Source organism: Pleurodeles waltl, chromosome 2_1, assembly GCF_031143425.1.
Source record: "Pleurodeles waltl isolate 20211129_DDA chromosome 2_1, aPleWal1.hap1.20221129, whole genome shotgun sequence".
Taxonomy (NCBI): Eukaryota; Metazoa; Chordata; class Amphibia; order Caudata; family Salamandridae; genus Pleurodeles; species Pleurodeles waltl.
In genome coordinates this window covers 579,532,763-579,556,557 of record NC_090438.1, presented here as the reverse complement: position 1 = coordinate 579,556,557, position 23,795 = coordinate 579,532,763, and the positions used below count along the sequence as shown (strand labels likewise).

The window sequence follows — 23,795 nt, the reverse complement described above, 5'->3', positions numbered from 1 at the left end:
CTTGTAACTTGTCATAACATTACTTATGTATCATTTGCTGTGTGGCTAAATCAAAGTGTTCTCCTACAAATGGATAGGCACCAAATTCCTCCGATTTATCATTATCGTCTTCTTCAGTTTTAGAAAATACAACTACATAATGAGTTTGGTTTTTGCAGTGAGTACATCAACAAGAAACACACATACTCTGGCTTCTCAGAACACAATGAATTGAATTAGTCTATTTCTTTCCTAAATTTTTCAATATTAATTTCTGTGTCTATTTCCTCCACAGATGCAATCAGCACCTAGTCATTATCTCTATTCTCTTCTTCAGGGCCAAACTTTCTTAATCTCTTCTATAGTACCATGTGAGAGAGCCCTATTCAAATCTCCTAAACATAAAGTCCTCACGTCATACAGTTTCCTTACCAAATTTTGCATTCTTGAATGATGCACAGCTAGCATTCTAAAGAGATGAAAAGTACTATGACACACTTTCTTTGAAAGACATGCTTATGAATGCTCTTGACCAATACTACAAATACTACAACACTTCCACTTGTACACAGGAGCCTGTTTATGTCTTCCCTCTAGTTCTTCAACTATGATTTCTTCTACATTCTTAGCAACTATCTGTTCTTTGTTTTACAGGATTACCATCTTTTACTTCATAACAACAACCAGGTGTGTCAAGTGCATGTACTAATGTATTCTCCTGGAAATAACTCTCAATCAAAAAACGTTTCTGTACTTGATGTGTGCATCCATTCACCTTTAAAAACTTTGCAAAAATTAGTTTTGTTAATAATTCTCTTTCTTAAACTTCTCTTCCTTATTGACATGACCGTTTTATTCAGTGTCTTCATTCTATACAATATTAAAATAAAAAGTTTCCTCTTCACAACAAATGCTTTGCCAATTATGTTCTCAATATTATGTTTTTGTTCTATAATAGCACTTCTCCTCTTATACTTCTTCATCTTCTTCCACAAAATTTGAAATACTCTGTTTCGAAACATTTTTACTCTTAACTCCTTAAATTGTTGCTGTCTGAAAGAATCTGGCTTCTTACTGGATTTCCTAATTCTTACAGCATCCATTTGTTCCAGTTTATCACTGCATTCCAAATTTCCACTTTTAATTAACGTCTTTCTACTATTTTACATCATTTTAACAAAAAATCCTTAGTACACTTCCTATGCACATTTTCCAATTATTTTGTTTTTTACTGTCAGTTTTACGCAGGTAGTACAGTTGTTTCTTTTTTTTTCCTTGTTTCTCATTGTGAATGCTCTTAATTAGGTAGAAATCAATACCTGGAAACCAAATAAAGAATACATTTACCCATATGGAAAGTAAAAGTTAAGAACAACATTTTCTAATGCAAAGTTAACATGACAGTAAATTTTCAAACGTACACTACATTAGGGTGTACCTGTATCTGTGAGACTATATCTTAGTTTGTGTATTAGTGCATCAGTGAATGCAAGACTTTCTGCTAGATGTACCAGACGATGTAACACTTTGTGTCTCCTGTGTCACAATATTTATAAGCGTTACCTTGTTCATGTCACAATATGTATCACCATCTTCCTCAAAGCTTTACTATATGGATTAATGTCCTCCCAGATGTATCACTCTATGCATATGTCTCTGGCTTACTGTCTCACTGTATGTATAAATCTCTCAGGATGCCAGGACTGGGAGGATCAGTATGTACATCAGCATGTGGCTGGGTGTATCAGTCTGTGAATACCTGTATACCTGGGTGTCTCAGTCTGTCCATTAGTGAGTACCTATCTGTCTCAGTGTATGCATCAATATGTCCCTCGTTATCTCAGTGTATGTATTACTGTGTACCTAGTTGTATACCTCTGTATATCAGTGTGGACCTAAGTGACTCAGTATATTCATATATTTGCCTGAGTGCATGAGTGTATGCATTGGTGTGTGCATGTGTGATAGTGTATGCATCACTGTGCTCCTAGGTGTGTAAGTGTCACTCTTTGCATCTCTCTGTGCCTGGGTGTCTCAGTATATACATTAGTGTACATCTGAATGTTTCTGTGAATGTATCTGTGTGCACCTAGGTGTGTCATGGCATGCACCAATGTGTGGCCGGATCTGTCAGTACATGCATAATTGCGTTCCTGGGTGTCTCAGTATATGTAAGAGAGTGCATCTGGGTGTGTCACTGTATAACTAAGAGTGTCTCTGTGTGTCTCACTATATGTATTACTGCATACCTAAGTGTCTCAGTGTATACATCAGTGTTTCTCTGGATGTGTCAGTGTATGGATCATTGTTACTGGGTATTGCAGTGTATGCATTACAGTGCACTTCGATGTCTCAGTCAATGCATTAGTGCCCACCTGGATGGGTCAGTGCATGCAGGGGTGTGTCACTCTACTGATTAGTACGTGTCTGGGTATATAATTTTATAAATCACAGTGTGCGTAGGTGTGTCAGTGTACAGATCAGTGTGTGCTTAGGTGTCTCACTGTATGCATCAGTCTAATCTTCACTCTGTTAGTGAATCTATCAGTATGACCCTGGTGTATGGCTTGGTATGTTAGTATCTGCATTGGTGAAAATACCATAGATGTGACACTATGGGGGTCATTCTAACCCTGGCGGTAAAAACCGCCAGGGCGAACGACCGCGGTAGCACCGCCAACAGGCTGGCGGTGCACCGCTGGGCATTCTGACCGCGGCGGTTCAGCCGCGGCCAGAAACGGAAAGTCGGCGGTGTACCGCCGACTTTCCGCTGCCCTTGAGAATCCCATGGGGATTCTGACACCCCCTACCGCCATTCTGTTCCTGGCGGTTCTCCCGCCGGGAACAGGATGGCGGTAGGGGGTGCCGCGGGGCCCCTGCAGTGCCCATGCCAATGGCATGGGCACTGCAGGGGCCCCCGTAAGAGGGCCCCAAAAAGAATTTCAGTGTCTGCCTAGCAGACACTGAAATTCGCGACGGGTGCAACTGCACCCGTCGCACCTTCCCACTCCGCCGGCTCAATTCTGAGCCGGCGTCCTCGTGGGAAGGGTGTTTCCCGCTGGGCTGGCAGGGCAGACTTTCGGCGGTCGCCCGCCAGCCCAGTGGGAAACCCAGAATGACCGCCGCGGTCTTTTGACCGCGGTACGGTCTTTTGACCGCGGTACGGTCTTCTGGCGGTTCCCGCTTGGCGGGCGGCTACTGCCGCCCGCCAAGCTCAGAATCACCCCCTATGTTTTTTATATTAGCTATATAAGTACCATATGTTTTATTAGAGTGCATATATACCTGGGAATAGGCCTCTGCAACCTTTCATCTTAGTCAGTAAAACTCAGAACGACATGTTTCATATTTCAATAAGAATTACATTTGCTTCTATACTCTACATGCATCTCACTTAAAGGATGTGTTTTCTCACAACACACTCTATAAACCTACTTAAACACATATTCTGATACCAAGTGAACTTAAAAATAAAACTATGTACCTAGGATCACAATTAGTATCCTAAACCAAATTTAAACCACAATTTATATAAATAATAATCTATATTATCAATATAGAAAACTACATAGTGCATTCACTATATTACATCCCAAATACATCTCTTACTGCGGCCTATATACTTAAAGTCTCTATATGCACATCAATATACAATTGGTTGTTTAAGTATCGGAGTATGAGTCTCCGTTTACATTTGTATTGTTTTGTATCTGCTTAACAGTATACATTAGGGACTGTATATGTACCTTAACAAAGCAAGTGCAGGTTTAAAACAATAAAACATTTTTTCTCTTCTATAGATACAGGAACCTCCTCTTCAGCTAACACACAGTATGTATGACTCCTTAACTTTCTACAGCAAAACAAAAAACAAAAAACAGTTCAAGGTGTTCTCATCAAATCTTTTTTCTTAGCTTTTCAAATAATATACTTCTCTCATATCAATGTCTAACGGATAGTGAAATAACCTCCATCATCTCTCAATACATCTCTGACTCTGCATGAATTCAACATTGCTTTTATACATACCCATTTCAGTACAGGCATACACATAAAAAAATTTAAACTCAATAGAACATTTTTAATTACTACAGTATTCCTCAGTGCATTGTCCATATCAGCTTCAACATAAATCAGAGATTAGTTTGATATACTGAAAGAAACTGGAAACATCAATGAAAACCTTTATCCAAGTTCAGCTAGATACCTTTGTTACACATTAAATTACTTGTATAATTTCTTTACATAAATCACAAATCTAGTATTTCTATCTTATATAGCACTATGTGAACTCACTGCTCACTTTCTTTCTGTACTAAAACTTTGTAAAATAAAGTACATTTCACTAGCCATACCAGATGATTCTCTTTGAGTATCAGTTCAAATTTCTTCCCACTGGAAAATGTTCAAAAAACCAACCACAAGAATGGAAGCCTACTCTCATAACAGGCAATCAGTAATGGCAACCTCTTCAACTTTGCTTTCAAGGTTACTCAATCACTAAACCAATCACAATCAACGTTTCATGTTAATATAATGTTCTACAACTTGACTGGTTTCTATAGTTAACTATTTGCAGTACTCCTCAAAAAGTTAGCCAAAACGGTAGGAGTATCGCTGGATCCACAGATCCAAGGATCCAGCGCAGCACTCAGTGCGGCCCCCCTGTGTAAGTTTGCGGGTGGATCCGTGGATCCACGGGGAAGTGTGGAAATTATTTTATAAAGAAATGCAGATCCATATAAACACTTTTTATGACGCAATACCAATTTATAACATTTGATAATCATGTTCAATCATTATTGCCTCTATATATTGTAAAACAAAGGCACAGTATAGTCTTTTTGTGTATTCCCTTCCCCCTCAAGGTCCTGCAGCTCTGTTACCATGATTACACAGTCTGCAACATTCTGCTGCAGCACGTCACAAGTTCATAACAGTTTCTGACTGGTGCATGCTTAGTTTTCAGTCATCTTTAGCAAGTGTGGTTGAATCTTTCAGAGTGAACATATCACAACTACTTTTACTGTTTTCCAATTTTTGTAAAGCCAATCCAGTATATACTTACAATTCACATAACCGCACAACCTATCTTCAGACAAAACATATCTACAACAGCCAACTGAATCTTTTCTTCCAGACTGTACCTACTAACCTCCATCTCAAATAAATTTAATTTCAAACCAACCTTATTCATATTCAGCCATCTCCTATGTGCTTCTCCAGATTACCTTCAAGACGCTCAGAGTGTGGATTGTGGGACACAGCTTTGTGTTTTGGGCCAGAGAGAGTTCAAAATGAAGTGGTATTGACAGGGATCTAGGTTTGTCCAATGCGGCTATTACTTCGATTGGCCAGAAAGGGTTAAAGTATCGCCAATTACTTCCTTTGGTTTAAACCATTAAGGATTGCCAACATCCAGACCTGATTGTACACTGTGGTGACAATGACCCAGGTGCAGTCAGAAGAGTTGGTTTGGAAATCTTAATGAAGGATACCTTTAGAAAATAATGACACTCCTCCTTCTCAGTGCCTTGTTTTTTTTAAACATTTGCCAAAGGGAGAAGTAGAACTGATCAACCCAATTCTGTCCACAAGTGGACAAATCCAGGAAACTTGTTAATAAAACTGTTTCTGCATTCCTCAGGGACCATAAAATGGTCTAAATATCACAACAACTTACGATTTGATATGGAGGGTATATACAGAAATGATGGAGTTCACCTAACAGAGAAAGGCAACAATGTCTTCCTGCAAAATTTGAGAGACTGGATCCTCTATCATGTGTAGTAATCACCTACACATCATAAACACAAACACTCTTTTCAGAGTCAATCCATTACCTATGTATATTATACATATATATCTTTGTTATATACTTAGATCTTGCTGTAAGATTCTGTCTAAGAGTATCCCATAGTGTCAAATGCTGCACCTGAGTGTTTGTCTCAATGTAAGATTAATGCGCTCATTTTGACTTCGGCAGTTTTTGCCGAAGACCATCGGCGAAGTAGGTGCCAAAATACCGCCAGTGTTGGCAGTCCGAAGACCGGTGTATTACGAGTCAGCTACAGAGTTCCACCCATAAACAGACAGAAATCCGACACCATCAGCCTGACAGACAGTGGGTGAGAGGCGGTTCCACTGCCAGCACCACCACACCGCAAGACTCCGCCTGCTATATTATATGGCACAGTGGTCCTTGCATAGCGGTGTGGCATTGGCGGTGGAACCGCCGACATTCACCCCCTCTCGGACGACCACCTTGACGTGGGCTTCTGTGTGGCCCAGACAGGTAGGTGGGCTGACCGGAAAGGGGGGGTGTGGAGGGAGGTGGGGGAGGTGCATGTGTGTGGTGTGTGTCTGTGCACGTGTGTGTGTGTGACTGTATGCGTGCATGGAGGGGGGTATGTATGCAGAGGGCGGGGGGGTGTATGTATGCGGAGGGGGAGCATATGCGTGCAAGAGAGTGGGGGTGCGTGTCTGTGTGTGAGCGAGTGGGGGTGCGTGTCTGTTTGTATGCAATCAGGTGGGGGTGCGTTTCCACAAATATGTGGACATGTCAGGTTGCGTGTGCCGGCGACTGGAATGGGGATTCCTGTCTCCAGATGCGTTACCGCCAGGGTTTTCTTGGCGGGCTGACCGCTGCAAAAAGCCTGGCGGTTTGCTGCTTCGTAATACAGCTGGGCGGTCTTCAGTATGCTGCTAGCCCGGAGGTGCCCACCGCTGGCTGTGCCGGTCGGACCGCACCGGCAGGACTGGCAGCGTTGTGGCGGTTTTGCTTCGGCCAAACCACCAAACTCGTAATGTGGCAGTCTTTACTGCCGGGACTGTGGCGGTAAGACCACCACTGTGGGTGTAGCGGTCTTAAGACCGCCACACTCGTGATGAGGGCCCGAGAGTACAAGTCTTGCCTTGATGTGCCAATAGGTGTAAGGCTGTCTTCTCTGAATGTGAGAGTAGCTGTCTGGGTGTGAGGGTGAGTGTTAGAGAGTATCTCTGGGTTTGACATTACATGTGACAATATCTATGTTAGTGTGAGAGTAAGCGTGAGAGTCTGACTGGGTGTGAGAGGAAGTGTGACAGTGGCTGTCTGAATGTGCGGGTGCGTTTGAGGGTGTCTCTGAGTGTGAGAGTAAGTGTGAGTGTGTCTGTGTAGATGTGACAGTGGATGTAACAGCATCTCTGTAGGTGTGAGAGTGGGCGTGACAGTGTCTGGGTGTGAGGGTGACTGTCAAAGTTTGTCTCTGAGTTTAACACTACATGTGAAAGTGTCTATATTAGCTTGAGAGTATTTGTGAGAGTCTCTGTCTGGGTGTGAGAGGGAGTGTGAAAGTGTCTGTCTGGATGTAAGGGTGGGTGGGAGAAAGTCTCTCTGAGTCTGAAAGGGAGTGTGAGAGCGTCTGTGTAGATGTGACAGTGGAAGTAACAGAATCTCTGGAGGTCTGAGAGTGGGTGTGACAGTGTCTTCCTCCATGTTAGACTATGAGTGTGAGAGTAGCTGTCTGGGTATGAGGGTTAGCGTCAGAGTTTGTCTCTGGATTTGACACTACATGTGAGTGTCTATGTTAGTGTGAGAGTAAGTGTGAGTCTCTGGGTGTGAGAGGGAGTGTGACAGTAACTGCCTGGATGTGAGGGTGGGTGGGACAGTGTTTTTTTGAGTGTGAGAGTGAGAGTGAGTATAAGAGTATCTGTGTAGATGTGACAGTGGATGTAATAGCATCTCTGTAGGTGTGAGAGTGGGCGTGACAGTGTCTGCCTGGAGTGTGAGTGTGTCTCTGTGTATGTAAAAGTGAATGTGAGAGTGTCTCTGTCAGAATATGGACATTTTGTTTTTTATGTTTCGTGAGATCTGCAGATCAACCTGTGGATTTACACTGGGGGCCGCGGACCTCACAAAACGTACAAAAAACCTTTCTGCCATTTCAAGCCCATTACTTGTTCCATCACCACAACTATATCACCCCCATGGGGTCAGAGAACCTGTACCCTGCCCCCATGAGCTCCACTGCCCCTCACATTTCAGCCCTTGGTGCAACTTTTCTCTCAGGTTGCGGGCAGCCAGTCAGATTCTTTCTGTGGCGCGTGGATGCGCGGCGGATCCAGATCCCTATATATCTATATTTTTTGCCTTAAATTACTCCAAAACTACTGAACGGATTTACACCAAGCAAAGAAAAGCGTGATCTGTGGAACAGAATCTAGCTTCGAGCCAAATTTGGCATAATTCTGTTTAGTGGTTTGGGCTGTAGGCATGTCCAAAGGTCCTATAGAAAAATGAATGGGGAAAACTTGTTTTGGGACCCCTCCTTTTTCTTGGCCCCCACTTGACAGATCACCTCGAAACTTTCAAGACCAAAGCTGAACTTAGCAAAGTATAAGTTTTGAAAATTTCGTGAAGATTCATCAAGCGGTGCCAAAGTTATAGACAAAATAAAACATGCTCTTCCTATGCTATGGAAACTAGGTCCTAACTTTAACAACCTAGTGGCAACTCACACACTTACTGGCAGTTGCCAATAGGTTTAGGTAATAATAGTTAGTACCTAGTTTCCACAGACGGACCATTTTTTGCTTTGCTAATAACTTTGGCGCCATTTGCCGAATCTTCACAACATTTTCAAAACTAGTATGTCAATTCAGCTGCTGACTGGGAAATACATATATCTACACACACACATTTACACAGCTAAGTTTACATAACATTAGCAATGGCAAGCCCCTCCACTCTGCGCCCCACTGCCCTCTTCTACCCGCCCTGTCTCTCTGCTGTGAGCATGCAGCAACCTCCTCCTGTGCTGCCCAGAGGAAACGATAAATTATTTCAGACTTCAGAGACCTCTGTGAAAAGACAGCATACCTTTCATTTCTGCTTCGCAAGATGACCTGACCCCTGCCCCAAAAACTGGGGCATGTATTTAAAATTAACAAAAGCGTCAGGACACCCAGATAGTCCTCTGAAAACCAGGACTGTCTGGGGAACTCAGGGACATCTGGCCACCCTACTGAGTTGGCTTCCTGCTCCCTGATTAGGCAAATTGGGGTGAACTCACCACATCTGCCCCAGTAGGATTGAAACACTGTCAGGCCCAGAGTGATTGGGGTTGAGGGGCAGAGGGACACTCTTGCATTTGAATTGGGTGGCCGCTCCTCGTCCCCCTCAAAAAAAGAGCAGATACCATTGCCTGATGTCCAGTGGGCTTTCTTCCTTTGGGAGGTAGAAAAGTGGTAAACAACCCTTATCCACTCTTCAGGGGTGAGGCAAAAAGATTGATTTAGCGATGGGTGGGATGGAGCACAGCCCCATGACCATAGTGGGCGTTCTCTCACAAAAAAAGCAAAGCTATTTGCCTTCCCTGGTTCTAGTGGCCTGTCTGCCCCTCTGGAGAATGGCATGTATGGGCAAAACATCTGCTGTCTATCATCGGGGAGGCTGACTGGGAGTGAACAACCCCTATAAGCTCCCACAAATGGTTCTGAAAGACTAATATTGCCCAGGGCATGGGGAAGCTAAAGCGTATGCTTGAGGGGTGAGCGCGCCATAGCCCCTTAAAAAATGGTGCCCTTTGATAGTCTCTGAGGTATAGTGGGCACCCCTATCTTCCCCCCAGGGGAGGTAGAAGGACCAATATGACCAGAGAGAGGGGGTAGTACATGTCCAGGTCGATCACCAAACATGCACTGGTGTTACGGCAAAACAAAAAACAAACTTGGGCACTACCCAGTTTTTCCTAGCTTCCTGGAGCAGGGGGAGGGTGGGTGATGGGGTGTGTGTGTGTGTGTGTGTGTGTTCACTGAAAAAGGTTACAGGGACGTTATAGTTAGGTTCCAATTTTACATGCACAAACCCATGGAGATTCAACAGATATATTTATACTTATCTCAAGAAACTATAAACCGTGCCGTAAGGTAACTATGTCTTGCGCCCCTGCCATGCACAGTTTTCTAATCAAAAATGTCATTGCACATGATGCGGGATATTTTCAATGATGTCACAGAAGAGGTCATGAATGATATAATATGTGGGATAATTAGCAGTGCATGGTATAGCCCATTCAGATGCAAGTAAGGCTGTGCCTGGCTCTGTTCCCTATCCTGCCAGTTGATGGCCCATCCACGCACACCTAATCCCTTGATTTTGTGGCTGTCTGGGAGCAATAAACATGCCAACTATACCCAGTCATGTGACCCAGTAACAGGCGGCACGCACCAAATAGGGCAGGAAAATGCCAACTTTCTAAAAGTGGCATTTTCAAAACTGTAACCTAAAATCAGACTTTACTATTAAAGAGACTTTTTAAATTACAATTTCTCAGACACCAAACACGTGATGATTACCTGTTCCCAATTAAAAGTTAGCACTTATTAAATGTAATAAGGCAACCAAATTTTATCCTACGTAGACGTAGGCATGACAATTGTGAAAAACAAATTTAGGAGTTTTTCACTACCAGGACATGTAAAATTGAAAAGTGCCTATCCAACCTTTTAATTACAATTCACTTTTCCCTATGGGCTACCTATGGCCTTCCTTAGGAGTGACTTACATATAATAATGAGGGAGTTTATGGCTTGCTTGGGGGTTATGTTGCCAAGCAGAATTAGCAGTTTAAAATTGCACTCAGGCTACAATAGCAGGCCTGGGTCCAGGGCTAAGGGGCTACTTAAGTGGGTGGCACAATTTAGGTACTGCAGGCCCACAAGCAGCATTTAATTTACAGGTCTGAGTATATGATTTACCACTCAATAATAGACTTATAAGAAAATTAAATATGCCAGTCATGTGTAAATACATTTTACCATGTTTTAGGGAGTGAGCACTTTAGCACAGGTTAGCAGTGGTAAAGTACAGATAATTCTAAGGCCTGCAAAATAAAAGTCAGCAGAAATAGGAGGGAGTGAAGGCAACAAATCTCAGAGTGACCCAGCAGAGAGGGACAAGTTTAACACCCACATATACATGTATATTTAATATTTTTTTATTTCTACTCTATGAACTAGACCCAGTGGGTGTTGGATTGCTTGATAAAGATTCAAGTTACAGACCATTATGAGGGATGAAAAGTATGTAGAAACTAAAAAAACCTACAAACTGAAATGAAGTAGACACTAGAACATGCTGAAATCTCCTCAGAACTAGTCCATGGAATAGCAACAGTTTTGGAACAAATAACATCAATTACAGTTAATAACACCAGACTACAGAAACAGGGTAACAGGGCCTTGTAGTAAGAATTGTTAAGAAGCAATCCTTTATCTCAGTCTTGAAGACTTTGAAGTTCAGACTTTAAGTGTGTAAAATGGGAACAGTACTACCTATCCCATAAATGCTTGGATTTCTAATTATAACACGTGTTTTCTTTACACAAGGGATCACATGACTTTATCACTATAATAAAAGACAGTGTTTATGGACTCACAAATCACAGTGACCAAGAGCAGGATTGGTCAAAATGCTTGGGAGATTTTTTTGTGCACTTATCTGAACTAATAAATCTTCACACTCTTCTTGCGTGCTCCCATAGGAACTCTAGTGATATTAAAAATGATTTGATCACTGGAAACAGGACGCACCCTTCACAAACAAGGAGGCTGGGAGCAAGTTGAAACGGAGAACTGCCTAATAACTCTTGACATAGATTATATATATATATGTATCCACACACATTTAAATTTTTATAAAATGCTTAAATTAACCTGTGCCATATAGGGCTTTATTATTACGGTAATTTACCAATTATTTACCTTTGTGAAGATGGCCAATGGCATGCCATAGTGGTCCTCCTCCAAACCAGATATCAGTCCTTGTACAAATACCTGACCAGCATTGGCCTGTGGCTGCACAGTTATTGGAACACTTTCCGAGGTAAGAGATTCTTTATGGATTAATTCGATCTGTCCAGCAACACCGCTGTCTTGTTCCCCTTCTTTTGAGATGTTTTCCTCTAGTATGCTAGGGTCTAATGTTTCCCAGTCACTCTCTGAAGATTCGGGGGAAGTCCGGGACGGTGGTTTCAAATGGCTCATACCATTGGAATGTTGTGTATCATTGTCCTTCTGTGGGTGGCAAAAAGACACTTCCGCCCTTGGAATCTCCACCTGAGGGCTTTCAAATACAGCCAGCTCATCCCCCCTGCCAGTTTCAGGATATGCACCTGCAATGTCTTCAGCAGAAACAGAGACATAATCTTCCAGAGGCGGGGTGATCTCTTGGAAGGGCAAGTCTTCTGATGTGCTTTTCCAAGGTCTATACTGCGAGGAGTCATTGAGACCATGCTCAATCATCCCTAGAACACACATAAAAATACATTAATGAATAACAAACAATGTGTTCTATACAATTTCAGGACTACCAAAATGTCTGGTAAGTAATTTGATGCCTAGCTTGACAGTATCATATTTTAAATCATGAAAAGGTGCTCAGTGGAAAGAAAAAGGGCAAAGCCACTTGAAACACTCTCTTCTAGCTATTAACATTTTGACGATAAGAAAGTGTGTTGGTGCCTTATGAAATTAGCTTTTTTTCTGTGATTGTATTTTTGATGCACACCTGAGGGAGCAGACTAAAGCTCTGCTTACACAACAAAGAGTAAAACTGATAAAACAGAAAGTCACAGTAATCCTGTTTTTTATGTAGGATACACAATTTTTTTTTTTTTTTTACAGTTTATCATGTGGAAGATAGGTGTCAGTTGTAGAGTGAAGGCCTGATTTAAATTAAGACTTTACTTGATCTCAGTCCCCAGGACCGCCTGTCGTTCATTGCAAGCAGGTAGGAGCAGACTGTAATGTGCGTTGAACAACTTACCATTTTAGACAGGATGATGGCTAAAGACCCAAACCACTCTTTGATACACCAAAAGAGAAATTTCCCAACTTATAAGGGTCTGGATTTGGACAAATAAGGGATTTTGAGAGAACTGTACTAGGACAAAGAATGGGAGCACAAGTGGTCATGCACCAATTCTAGGGAAATAGCGTGAAACAGAGTAAATCTGAACTAAGGTGGAGCATGGAAAGACAGAGAATAGATAGGCATGGAAATCACATGCATATAAAGGAAGAAGGGAGCATGATCCGATCCACAGAGACTGAAGCCATCCTAAGCTTATAGGATAGCCACGCTCTAACAGACAGGGTGAAAAGGCACCTCTTTTAACCCCACAGCAGTTGGGTAGACTGAGGAGCTAACAAAAGAATGGGGAAAAGAAGAAGACAGCCAAAGGTGGAGAAGCGACAGAGTAAGAAATAATACACATAAAAGGGTTCTCTGAAAGCAGTAATGGCTTTTTAGCAACAAAAAGGTAATAAAAGGTGTGGTTTACAGTTCCCCTACTTCATAAATAAATCTTAACAACAATATATTCATCCTTGTTGCGTAGGATAACAATATAGATAGACAAGACAATTATCTATACCGCAATCAGCATAGACTAAAAATAAATTAAGATTTAAAACAAAGTTTAGTTTGTCCGTGTCAAGAAACGAAGAATGAACAGAATGCCCATAACTTACCAGGGTACAGGGATAAAACCGTCATCAGGGCTCCCACCAGCCTATTGACGGGAGAAACATAGAAAAGGACCTAAAAGAGATAAATGGACATCAGTGTACTTGTGAAACAGAAGCTAAAAATAACAGGAGCACTCTGCTAATACTTATGTTTGGATTTACTTATATCAAAAGATTGTGAGCTTAACAAAATAATTTGTGCCAAAACAGTCAAATTCACAACACATTTTGTTCTGTGAACATTGCAGGGTGCTATCACCTAGCTGTACTACAGCCATGCTGACATTGTTGAGAATTGGACCATTAGAAGCTGTATAGTTACATCGGTTTGCCAAGAATGTACAATGAATTGCATGACCATCCGTAAAGAAATATTCATCTAGATCAGTAAACAAGTTTGTCGCACGCAGTCCTCCACGGGTTATTCTCTGCTCCTTTTGGACAGTGCCTACAAGTAAGTGGATTGGGCTTCTTTAGAACAGTGCCTAAGTGGATTGAGATACCATGCTACATCTAAATGTTTGAATTTTTACTTACTCATACACTGTTGTTGACCTTAGATTTTTTAAACAGTACACATTTTATTATCTTCTTTTAACTGAACTTAGGTTTACAGAATGATGTATTCAGTTAATGTATGAACTTAGTTTCCTCTATGACTTTTAAGACATACTTGTTGCTGGATACAGGTCTGTAGCTGCTCGCCATTTTAGTGTTAAAAGTAACTTTCTGGAGGAGGGAGTTGTCAAAGGCGTGTTTGATGAAGGCCCAGACAATTCAGAATGACTTGAATGGGCATTGTTAGCAATTGAGATATTAGTTAATTGGGTGACTACCCACCTTGAGTAATAAACACAGTGCTTGTCACAGTGAACTAGTAAAGTCACTAAGTTAATCTGAGCTCAACCCCTGGTGGCTATGACAGAGCAGACAGGCTTAACATAGAGGAACTGTATAAACTATTTATACAGTACCAAAACATTAATAAAGTCAAAACACAACGCAAGAAAAACCCCAACCAAATTTAGAATACATAAAGTACATTGTTGTAAATAAAGAGACACAAAAATAAAAAAAATCCAATGAGGGGAACCAGAGGTATGAATTGTTAAAGTTTTAAATAAAAATAGCACCAAAATACGTTAAGCACCAACTGCAGCAACTGGTCACATGAGACCAGGATTTATGCATGTTCTGAGGCTGGCCATGATGGAGAGCAGGTTAGATACAGGAACCTGGTTCAAACCGGTCAAAGATTTTACCTTGGGATTTAGTCTCAAAAATGGGATTAAAAAATCCTCTGCAATGCAGCAGGCTGTAGCCAAAGAGTGTTCCACGAGGCCTGATAGGCATTTGACGAGGTCTTTGTGAAGCTGTTAGTTTTTGAAAGAAAAGCTCTTAGCGGGAGGAATTTGAATTTCATGCCCAGAAAGGTCCCTTACTGGCAGTATACGTTTTGCGCCTTCTCTCAGTTAAGATTTGTTTGTTTGTACTTTGCCACTTTTTTGGAGCTCAGAATAATCCAGTGGGGTAAGGCTGCAGGCTGTAGCTTAAAGGGTCTCCAAGAGGCTGAATAGCATCTTTGCAGTGCCTACTTCAGAAGATTTGCCATCTTGAAAAAGCTCTGAGCGTGAGCAGCCTGAATCTTCAGCCCAGCTGCAATGCACCTGTGTTGGATCAGCTAAGAAGGATTACTTCAGTACTCCACAGGTCTTTTGAGCCAAAATGTTTCATAGTCCAAGTTTTTCAAAGGTTGTAGGATAAGCTCAGCCAGACACCACCAAGTATTCCAGTGCCTCAGGGACAGTACCTGGCACTCATAACTCACAAAGCAGAAGCCAACAGCAGAGTCCAGGACAGGTCCAGTTGGAATTCGTCAGCAGGTCAGTCGAAGGAATGGGCTCTTGTAGCTTGTTGTGTCCCTGCAGCTTGAAAAGGAGGCCACTTATGACTGTTGGAGTCAACTACTTTGTCCTGGGTAAAACAGCAGGTCCAAGCCTTCAAGTCTCTTCTCAGGTCACAGACAGCAGGTTCAGTCCTCTTTTGAGCCTCCTCAGGTCCATTAGTGTACTGAGGGAGGTCACTGGGGATGCCACATTCATGCCTTATGCCTGAAACCTGCCTGTAGGTGGGGAGGTCACTCCTGACTCCTCCATAACCAATGGATTAAAGGTTGTCAGGTGGTTACCTTGCACACTTTTGCAGCATTTCCTGTGTGCCACACTGCAAACAATCCAATATTTCCCCTCTCTGTCTAAATTCAGGATGGTGAAACCCTTCTCCCCTTGTGCAGTCTATACACTCACCACAGAGTTCTGGTCAAGTACACACGGAGCCTATCCTCTGTGGTTACACTAAACCAGTTCTGGGGGCAGCTCCCCTCACACTAGGATTGTTGTCTGTCTGAATGAGGGAACAAAAGCAAGGGATCAACTGAAATCTGCCTGTGACAAGGGAGGCATATGTGAAGTAAATCAAGTTCCTGGGCACAGAATAAATGGTCATCCTGCCAGAGGATTAGAATACCTCCATACACCCAGGCCTTTGTCTCTGCTCTTAGACAGTTTTCACTGCTCATTTACAGCTTGAGCACCCAGAGGGCTGCAGCTGGGGGCTACAGAAAATTCACGCAGAGGTGTTAGGCAAGGAAACGGTAACTTTCTAAAAGTACTTTTCCCTTAATAGTTATTAAAGGTCAGACTTCACCATTGAATGTGGGCTTTTAACAAATACTACAAAGAGTCCTTGAATGATATTTCTAGCTGTTTCCTAGCCAAATATAGCATTATTGAATTTAATATTGCACTCATGTGTTTACCGATAGCACAGCTAGCCATGCTACAGTGCTACAGTGAAAAAGCTTTTAGGAGTAAGCACATGTTTGACATTAATGTTGTATATGCCCTACGTTTAATTACCATGCACCTTGCCTTATGCCTGATGAAGCTTACACTGGGATAACATTAATATGTAAAAATAAAGCGTTTCATCTGTCAAAGGGGTTTGTTTGACAAATCGAATTGCAATTTCTACACTGCCACAGTCAGATACAATGATAGGCCTAAAGCAATGTGTACACTGCCACTGTAGTACATGGTACAATAGGGGCTGCAGTCCACTAGTGACATTTAACTTACAGGCCCTGGGTACAACTTGGATCATATACTGGGCACTTATAGGTAACTAACTTAAATATGTCAATTAGGAGTATACCAATTCAACCATGTTAATGGGGGTGCACAGGCAGTTTACTCATGGTGATGTGGGGTAAATTACACAGAGTCCTTCAGCCAGAAAAAAGAGATAGGGAAAAATTATACAGGTACCCCATGCAAGGGATGGTTGTTTCCTACTGAAGTACATGATGGATGGTGTTAATCGAACTAGACACTTCTTGAGGATAACGGTGAGCTACAAAGGAAAGGCGCTGCTTGCAGTGATGTAACCATGTCAGCTGATGTACATCCATAACCCACTCCCTATTGTCAACAATAATGCAAAATATTAGACTGGTGCTTAACTAAAGTTATCCTCCTACTCTAGTGTACCCCACACTCAGTCAAACACTTCTGAAAACAGAAAAGAGAAAGGCAATTCAAACAATGTTATTACAATTAAGACACAGCACACTTTGGAGGTTTAAATTTCAATAGATAAGTACACGGTTTGTCCCAGTAATCACAGTCAATAAAACTTGGTTGGAGCACGGCTGTCAATCTAATAACAATACAACATGCCTTCCTGCATCTGTGCAGATGGTTGTGGTGATCTGTGAGAGTAAGAACACTGGGATTGAGAACTTATTTTCAGGTGCTAGGTCTTGACAGTGGAATGTGGGTCTTGGTCTTTACAGTTGAATGTCAAAGTGATGGGCAGGATTACCATTCAATGTGAAAACACATTGGTGGGCAAAACACATATAGATGCCAATGCACAAAAAGTACTGTGCAGGCAAATCTCTCATCTGTGGTGTTTTCAATAAGGCCACCACCAGGACATCCTTTGGCACCGAGCAGTGCTTAAACTAAAGTGGAGATCGGTTGTCAGGGATTGTCTCAGGAAGGTTTCACTGAAATGGCAGCATTGCATGGAGGCAAATACTAATGTTAGCAAAAACTGAGATCATACTTAGGAAGGCTTGCCTGCAAAACATGAACAATCATGTATGGTCTTGAAACGTGAAAGAAAAGGCCTTCATAAAACCTTACTTGAAAAATAACTTGAAACTTTATGAGACATTCTGCCACTGCCAAACACCATAAGTCTTACTCTGTTAAAGATACTACTTTGAGGAAATAACCACTTAATCAACATTCCACTGAAACCAATGTTTGCAGTTTTGGTAAGATGGCATGTCTAAAGTACTTACTGTGTGGTAAGACATTCTGTAGCAGAACATTGTATATCTATTATAATCTTCTCCTACAGAATTATTTAAGTCAATTTATACAATTCTTACAATTATCTTTCCATAATAAATTGAAGTGTACCTTAGATCTGTTTTGCACATAGAGTACATTACATTGATAGTAGTTCTTGTACCACCTTACTGTAAGTTTAAATAACATAGTGCGACTAACACGTCTGCTTGTTGTATATTGCAAAATACATATTCTAATTTTAATAAACTCAGAAGGGACAGTGCAAGAGCATAAAAAAATCCCTCATCATAACATGAATCGAAAACACCCATAGCAACCCTAAACTTTAAATAGCCACAGATCCTTACGACTTTACAATAATTAGGATCAGTTCAGAGGTGATCTTATTTTCACTTATGAATATTGGTGGATTTTTGGGTAATATGAAGGCTGGTGGGAATGCATTTTACCACCACCAGTAATTTTACTGCAGGTGATAAACTGGCAGTGATTCACAGATATTCTGGGGCTAATTTGACAGAGATTTTCCCTTTCTGCAAACTCTTGTATCCTGTTGCTGAATGTGCATCCCATTTAGCATCTGCATTAAACCCACCACCTTTCCTGAATTAGACTGCTCATGCTAAAAAATGGATCACTGGAGCAAAGTTCCTGGAAAGGAACATCCATGCCAAGTTTCCCAGGTTCATGCGTGATGTGCTGCTCCAGTCCATGGTTTATCTTAGAATTCTGGGAATTGTAGTCTTGATTATTCCATAACAAAAGAAGACTACAAGTCACAGAATTCAAAAGAAAAAAACTGGACTGGAGTAGCACATCATGTATGAACCTGGTAAACTCGGCAGCTACAGAGGAATATAAAAACAATGCACCACTGCACATGTTTCAATGGCAGAAGCATGTGCTGAAAAAAAACACAACAGAAATAAGGAAGCATTTTAAGGGCAACAGTAGGAGATGCACAAGAATTGCTCATGCTCTGAGTAAAACAAAGTATAGTTTTCTGCTGATAATGTGCCATTTTTGTAAATACAATAATATTCTGAAGGTGGAACACAATATCATAATCTCTAATCTACAAAATGGCCTAATCTAACCAGAATCAGCAAGAGGAAATCTTCGACTAACAGACCACTTAAACAACACAGAAATCAGTTAAAGTTGCAATTCTCATAAATGCAGACTGTCATGGCATTTACGCCAACACCACTTTGCATTATGGAAATAGAGTGGACATGCAGACAGCTTTAAAACCAATACTACAATTCACACAATGCAATGCCTAAAAAGCGAAGACTATCTTAAGGTGTCATGTGACCATCTGGCAGCTCTACATTTGGTTCAAACGTTCTGAAATATGGAATCAGTGTGCTCGCTTTCGATTACTTTCCTCAAAATATTTGTGAAGCTTATTTTAACATTAAATACACTTAAACCTTTAAAAAAGAGGAACATGACAGGTAGCCAGCACACATAATGGCTGACAATTTCTTGGGCTCTCAGTAAGTACTGTGTGTCTCAGCCTGCCTCACTACACCTTCGATACGCAGAGAGGTTGCAGAAAAAAGGCATGAGGTAAATGGCATGGCTGAATTTCATTTGATAGTGTTGGGGCACATGGAGCAGCTCCCATGACAAAGATCTCTGATCTCAGCATCCACCCTGATGACAGGCAAATGTGGTTGCTAGATGATCTGTGGTGGTATCCTCAACACTGCTGCTATTGCAATCTGCAGTCCAGGGGGAGGGGTGATCAGGTCACTGAAGAGATCTTGTGCTGAAACGGGCACCATGGAAGGACTTTTCTATAGATCAGGAGCCAAGGTCAGGCTACTGTGTCAGGAGCAGGAGCTTATGTGCCTAGACTCAATGTTACTTTCTCTGCAAGAGATTTGGGCTCACATATGAAAGAGTAGATGTAATTTGACCCAGGCGACTGTTTCTGAAGGTGTACAGATCAGAGCACAGGACGGCCTGTTGTCTGCTTAAAATGTCCTGAAGTCTTAGACTCAATAACCTGGTGGCCATCTTAGACCAGTGTCCCAAATTTGCATCTCACAACAAAAGAGGAAATACTCGAAAGAAGAGTTTTAAAAAACTTTTTGGCACCACATCCCACAAAAGAGTTGAATGCACGAAAGAAGACCATGCTGACTTTCATCAAGGCACTATAAAGCAATCTTGAGGAGAAACTTACATTACTTTGTGTGATTAGCCCAGTACAGGCTAAGCCTGAAGCTTTGATAGGAGGAGTAGTGGGGGCTGAACATGTTCTAGAGGTCTCAGGCATTTTCCTGGCACCCTTTGAGATGAAAAAAGTGGAGAGGGATTCCTTGTTAAAGTGGATGGGCATATACGAAAGCTATGTAACATAATCTGTTATGAGGTGGGAAGCCAAGGCTGGCCTCTGGAGAACACTTGGAAGGTGTAGCTATGAGAATCTTGGGGGTCTGATCTTTGATTTGTGACTGTTCTCTGGTTGAGGAACTGGAAAAGCTTCCGCAGAGCCTTTAGCACCATGGCAATATCCCTGACTAACATAGGTCAAAAGAAGAAACCTGTGCTGGGAAACAGAATACATGGATAAACTATGGTAGTCATAAAATATATAGATTTACCACGCCAGACTCTCAGTGAGGCTATTCTTAAGAAGAAAGTGTAATGTGGTGAAACTTGGATCAAAATCAGACTGCCTTGTTGATAAAAAGGGACCAACGTATTTCAACAAATACTGAAATGGGAAGTTTTTTTTACATGTGCTATTACAAAATGTACCTTTAACAGATGGTCCTTTGCCTTTTTAGTGTCTGCATAGTCAGGTATGTCTTAATTTGTGTGCCGATAATGAACATGTTTGAATATGAAAATGAGGAAAGACAACAAGCTCTAAGAACATGCTTACTTGAAACATATGCATTTGACCACTACAGAAAGTGCTTTATCAGATTAAGAAGTATTGTGAGAGGGAGGAAAGAAATTAGGAGATGAAGTAAATGAAAATCTATTTCAGCTTTTTTTTTTTTTTACTTTGAAGTCTGCATGAGTTTAAAAAGAATGCTTGGAGCTGAAACAACAGGTAGTACCTTTCAATTGACAAACAAGGATAGATGCCCTCCATTCAAGGTTTTTTTAAATAAAATGCTGCTAACTTTCTAGATTTAAACGGTTTTAATGGGGAGTGCTAATATTCACAGTCAATATTCTAGATTACACACAGTGACAGATATTGAAAAAATGTTGATTGCAAGAAAATACCCAATTAGCCTAACAAACCTAAATAAAATCACATTAATATCAATCTTCTAAGTTATAAAATAGCATTGACAGAGTTTTATTTTAATGATTACATTGGACAACTTACCTTTTTTTCTAGAAGGATCAATTTGAACAGGATTAAAACCTGTGCATTTAAAAAAAAAGAAAATTATGTAAATGTTTAATCATTGTGCTTAAATATACATATTTACAGAACAAATAGAAAACTAAAACACCTTTAGTTTTATTACACTGGGGTGGTCTGTCCTCAGCTTTACAGATGACACTTGCTTAGAAGTCAGTACAAGCGTAGAAATGAGGACAATATTTTTTAAGTATTTGTTATCATTTATTGTATAACAACAAAATACCAGACCACAGTTCTTTAGCATATATCAAATTACATTTATATTGATAATGCATCCCCCTGTATATCATACAGCACTCATTCCTACTCTTATCACACACCAAAGACTTCGGAAAGACTGCCTTTAATCGACCTTCACAAACTACCACTCCTCTCTCATGTGACATCTCTTCCAATTTGAGTCTTAAAAATGAAGTGTGAAATACCAAGTACCTCCTTTTTAGGCACTGCTTTTCAAGGGACAGCCAAGACAAACTACTCCAGGCTTCCTAATTGTTCTTCTGAGTGGAGCCATTTGCATAGATTGGGGCTGTGGGATGCTTGGTGAAATAGCAAGCATATTAGGATGTGGCGGTAAGCAGTGATTGGACTGGGCCGCTCAGCGACTATTAACACCAAGGAAAGGCTAAGTTAAAGATGCAGGGCACAGGCAGTGGAGTCTTTTTGGGTCATCACTTTGCTTGAAGAAAAATGTGGGGCAAATGCAGGGTTCATGCAAACAAGCCTTGCACATTCCTTACTGTCAACTGAAAAAAAGTTTTCTTGAAACTGAGGCACATTGGCTCGACAGAAGCAGCTGTGTGACAATTGTGTGATGCAGATAACCGGGTCTCACAGAGTTATTCACACCACACAAAGAATCAGATGTGCAGCACATGAGGACTGCAGGTATTCAGGCCTAAGAGTGACTGACACCACATCAGCTTGATTTGCTCGAAAAAGATGTGCTGGTTGGCCTGCTCAGGATTGGCAGGTGCATGGCATTAAAAGTCTCACCACTTCTGAGTTTCTCAAGTCGCTGAAAAATCAACTTAGATGTTTGGTGACAGGACAAATACTCCTTTCAATGAGCAATCCGCTTCCTTGGTTCTTCAACAGTGTAGATTCTTCCACAGTTGTTACAGTATGGTCCTTACCCATTAAAAAGGAGACAGTCATTTATTCTCTGGCCCACTTCTTCTTAAGGGGTGTGCAGAGTTCCAAGCATGAAAGATAAGCACTGGATATGCTTCAGTGTTCAGCTTTCAGCCAGTTCTGGAAGCAGCAGATCACACCAATTGACAAGTCACATTCAAAGTTAGCTCCAAACCTTTCACTAAACTCAAAGTGCATTTTCTATTCAATGCACTACACATCCATAGCAACCAGTTTCAAGTAAAACTGCCCGTATGGCTTTGTGTATTCCAACCCATAGAGCCATAGCCAGCAGCACAAATAAAAAGATGTGGGGTGAGTATGGCAACATGTCTACTGCATGTTGTTGTCAATTGTTTGTATAGCATGGCTCAGTGAACACAACAGGTTCTTCTACTTCTTTCCAAATGACCTTTAGAAACCAGTTGCAAATGGCTGCCCAAAAATATCCTAGATGAGGGCTTTGGTAGATACAGTGGGTGGCAGAGCACAAGGGAGAGAGAAGACCGCATGCTCTGATTACTACTAACCCAAAGAAGCATTTAACCTAGGAGTTCTATACTTACAGGGGGACCACATATTTTCCCCCAAATACATGCTATAAATACAATCGAGGGAAAGATGGATCCCAGATATGTCCAATTACACAGATCGAAAATGCAGGTCTATTATGCAGCCACACCACTGTGCTTCAGGTAAAAATCCTGCTGCCATTAACCATCATAGCCAGATCATGGGTGCTGTAACCACTCACGTCAAAAGGAGTACGACTTTGGAAGGACCCCATAGACCCAGGAAAACATACTGGAACTGCCTGAACGCTAGTATGAGACACAAACAGTCACGTGGACAATCAACCCTGAAGCCTGGCCTCCCTAAATTAGACCTCCGGAAACTATACCTCTTCAGGGGACTCCCTGTAATCTGATGGATTAAACTTTCTAGAAAGTACAGCACTTTTCCCATTGGGCAACCTGCCTTATGCTCCACAGTGAAGTTCAAGCTAGCTCTATGCCTTAGTCTCCTTTGAGAGCCTGCTTAACATTATTCTGTCAACATTATGTATCTTGTGCATATAAGGTTCATCTCTTTCTTGCCTCTATGTTTGAATTTGTTCTTTGTTGTGATATCCCATCCTCCCTGTGTGCATCCATTAAGGCTCCATTCTTGACCCTAGCCTTTTTTATACATGACAATGAAGGCTTTTCACTCCTGCCCCTCCTCCTCTGTCTTCAAGATGCATCACTGCCTTCCTCCCCCAATCAGTGCAATGAATGGCTTTGCACTACAGTCCAAAAGCAAGATTGATATTTCCTCACAGAATGTTAAAAAATATCTCCTCCTTGTTCACACCATCACTCCTGCACTGCCACTTTCGACCTAAT

General features: G+C 41.4%; 1 protein-coding gene across 1 annotated transcript in view; it reads right to left on the bottom strand.

The window, feature by feature from the left end:
* Positions 1-23,795, bottom strand: part of AVL9 (AVL9 cell migration associated) — a 384,424-nt gene that overhangs the window by 118,210 nt on the left and 242,419 nt on the right. The window contains exons 8-10 of the mRNA XM_069215405.1: positions 21,235-21,273; positions 13,495-13,564; positions 11,725-12,266 (exon numbers count right to left, since the gene is read on the bottom strand). Coding sequence (XP_069071506.1) covers positions 11,725-12,266; positions 13,495-13,564; positions 21,235-21,273 — 651 coding nt within the window. The remainder of the gene's footprint in view (positions 1-11,724; positions 12,267-13,494; positions 13,565-21,234; positions 21,274-23,795) is intronic.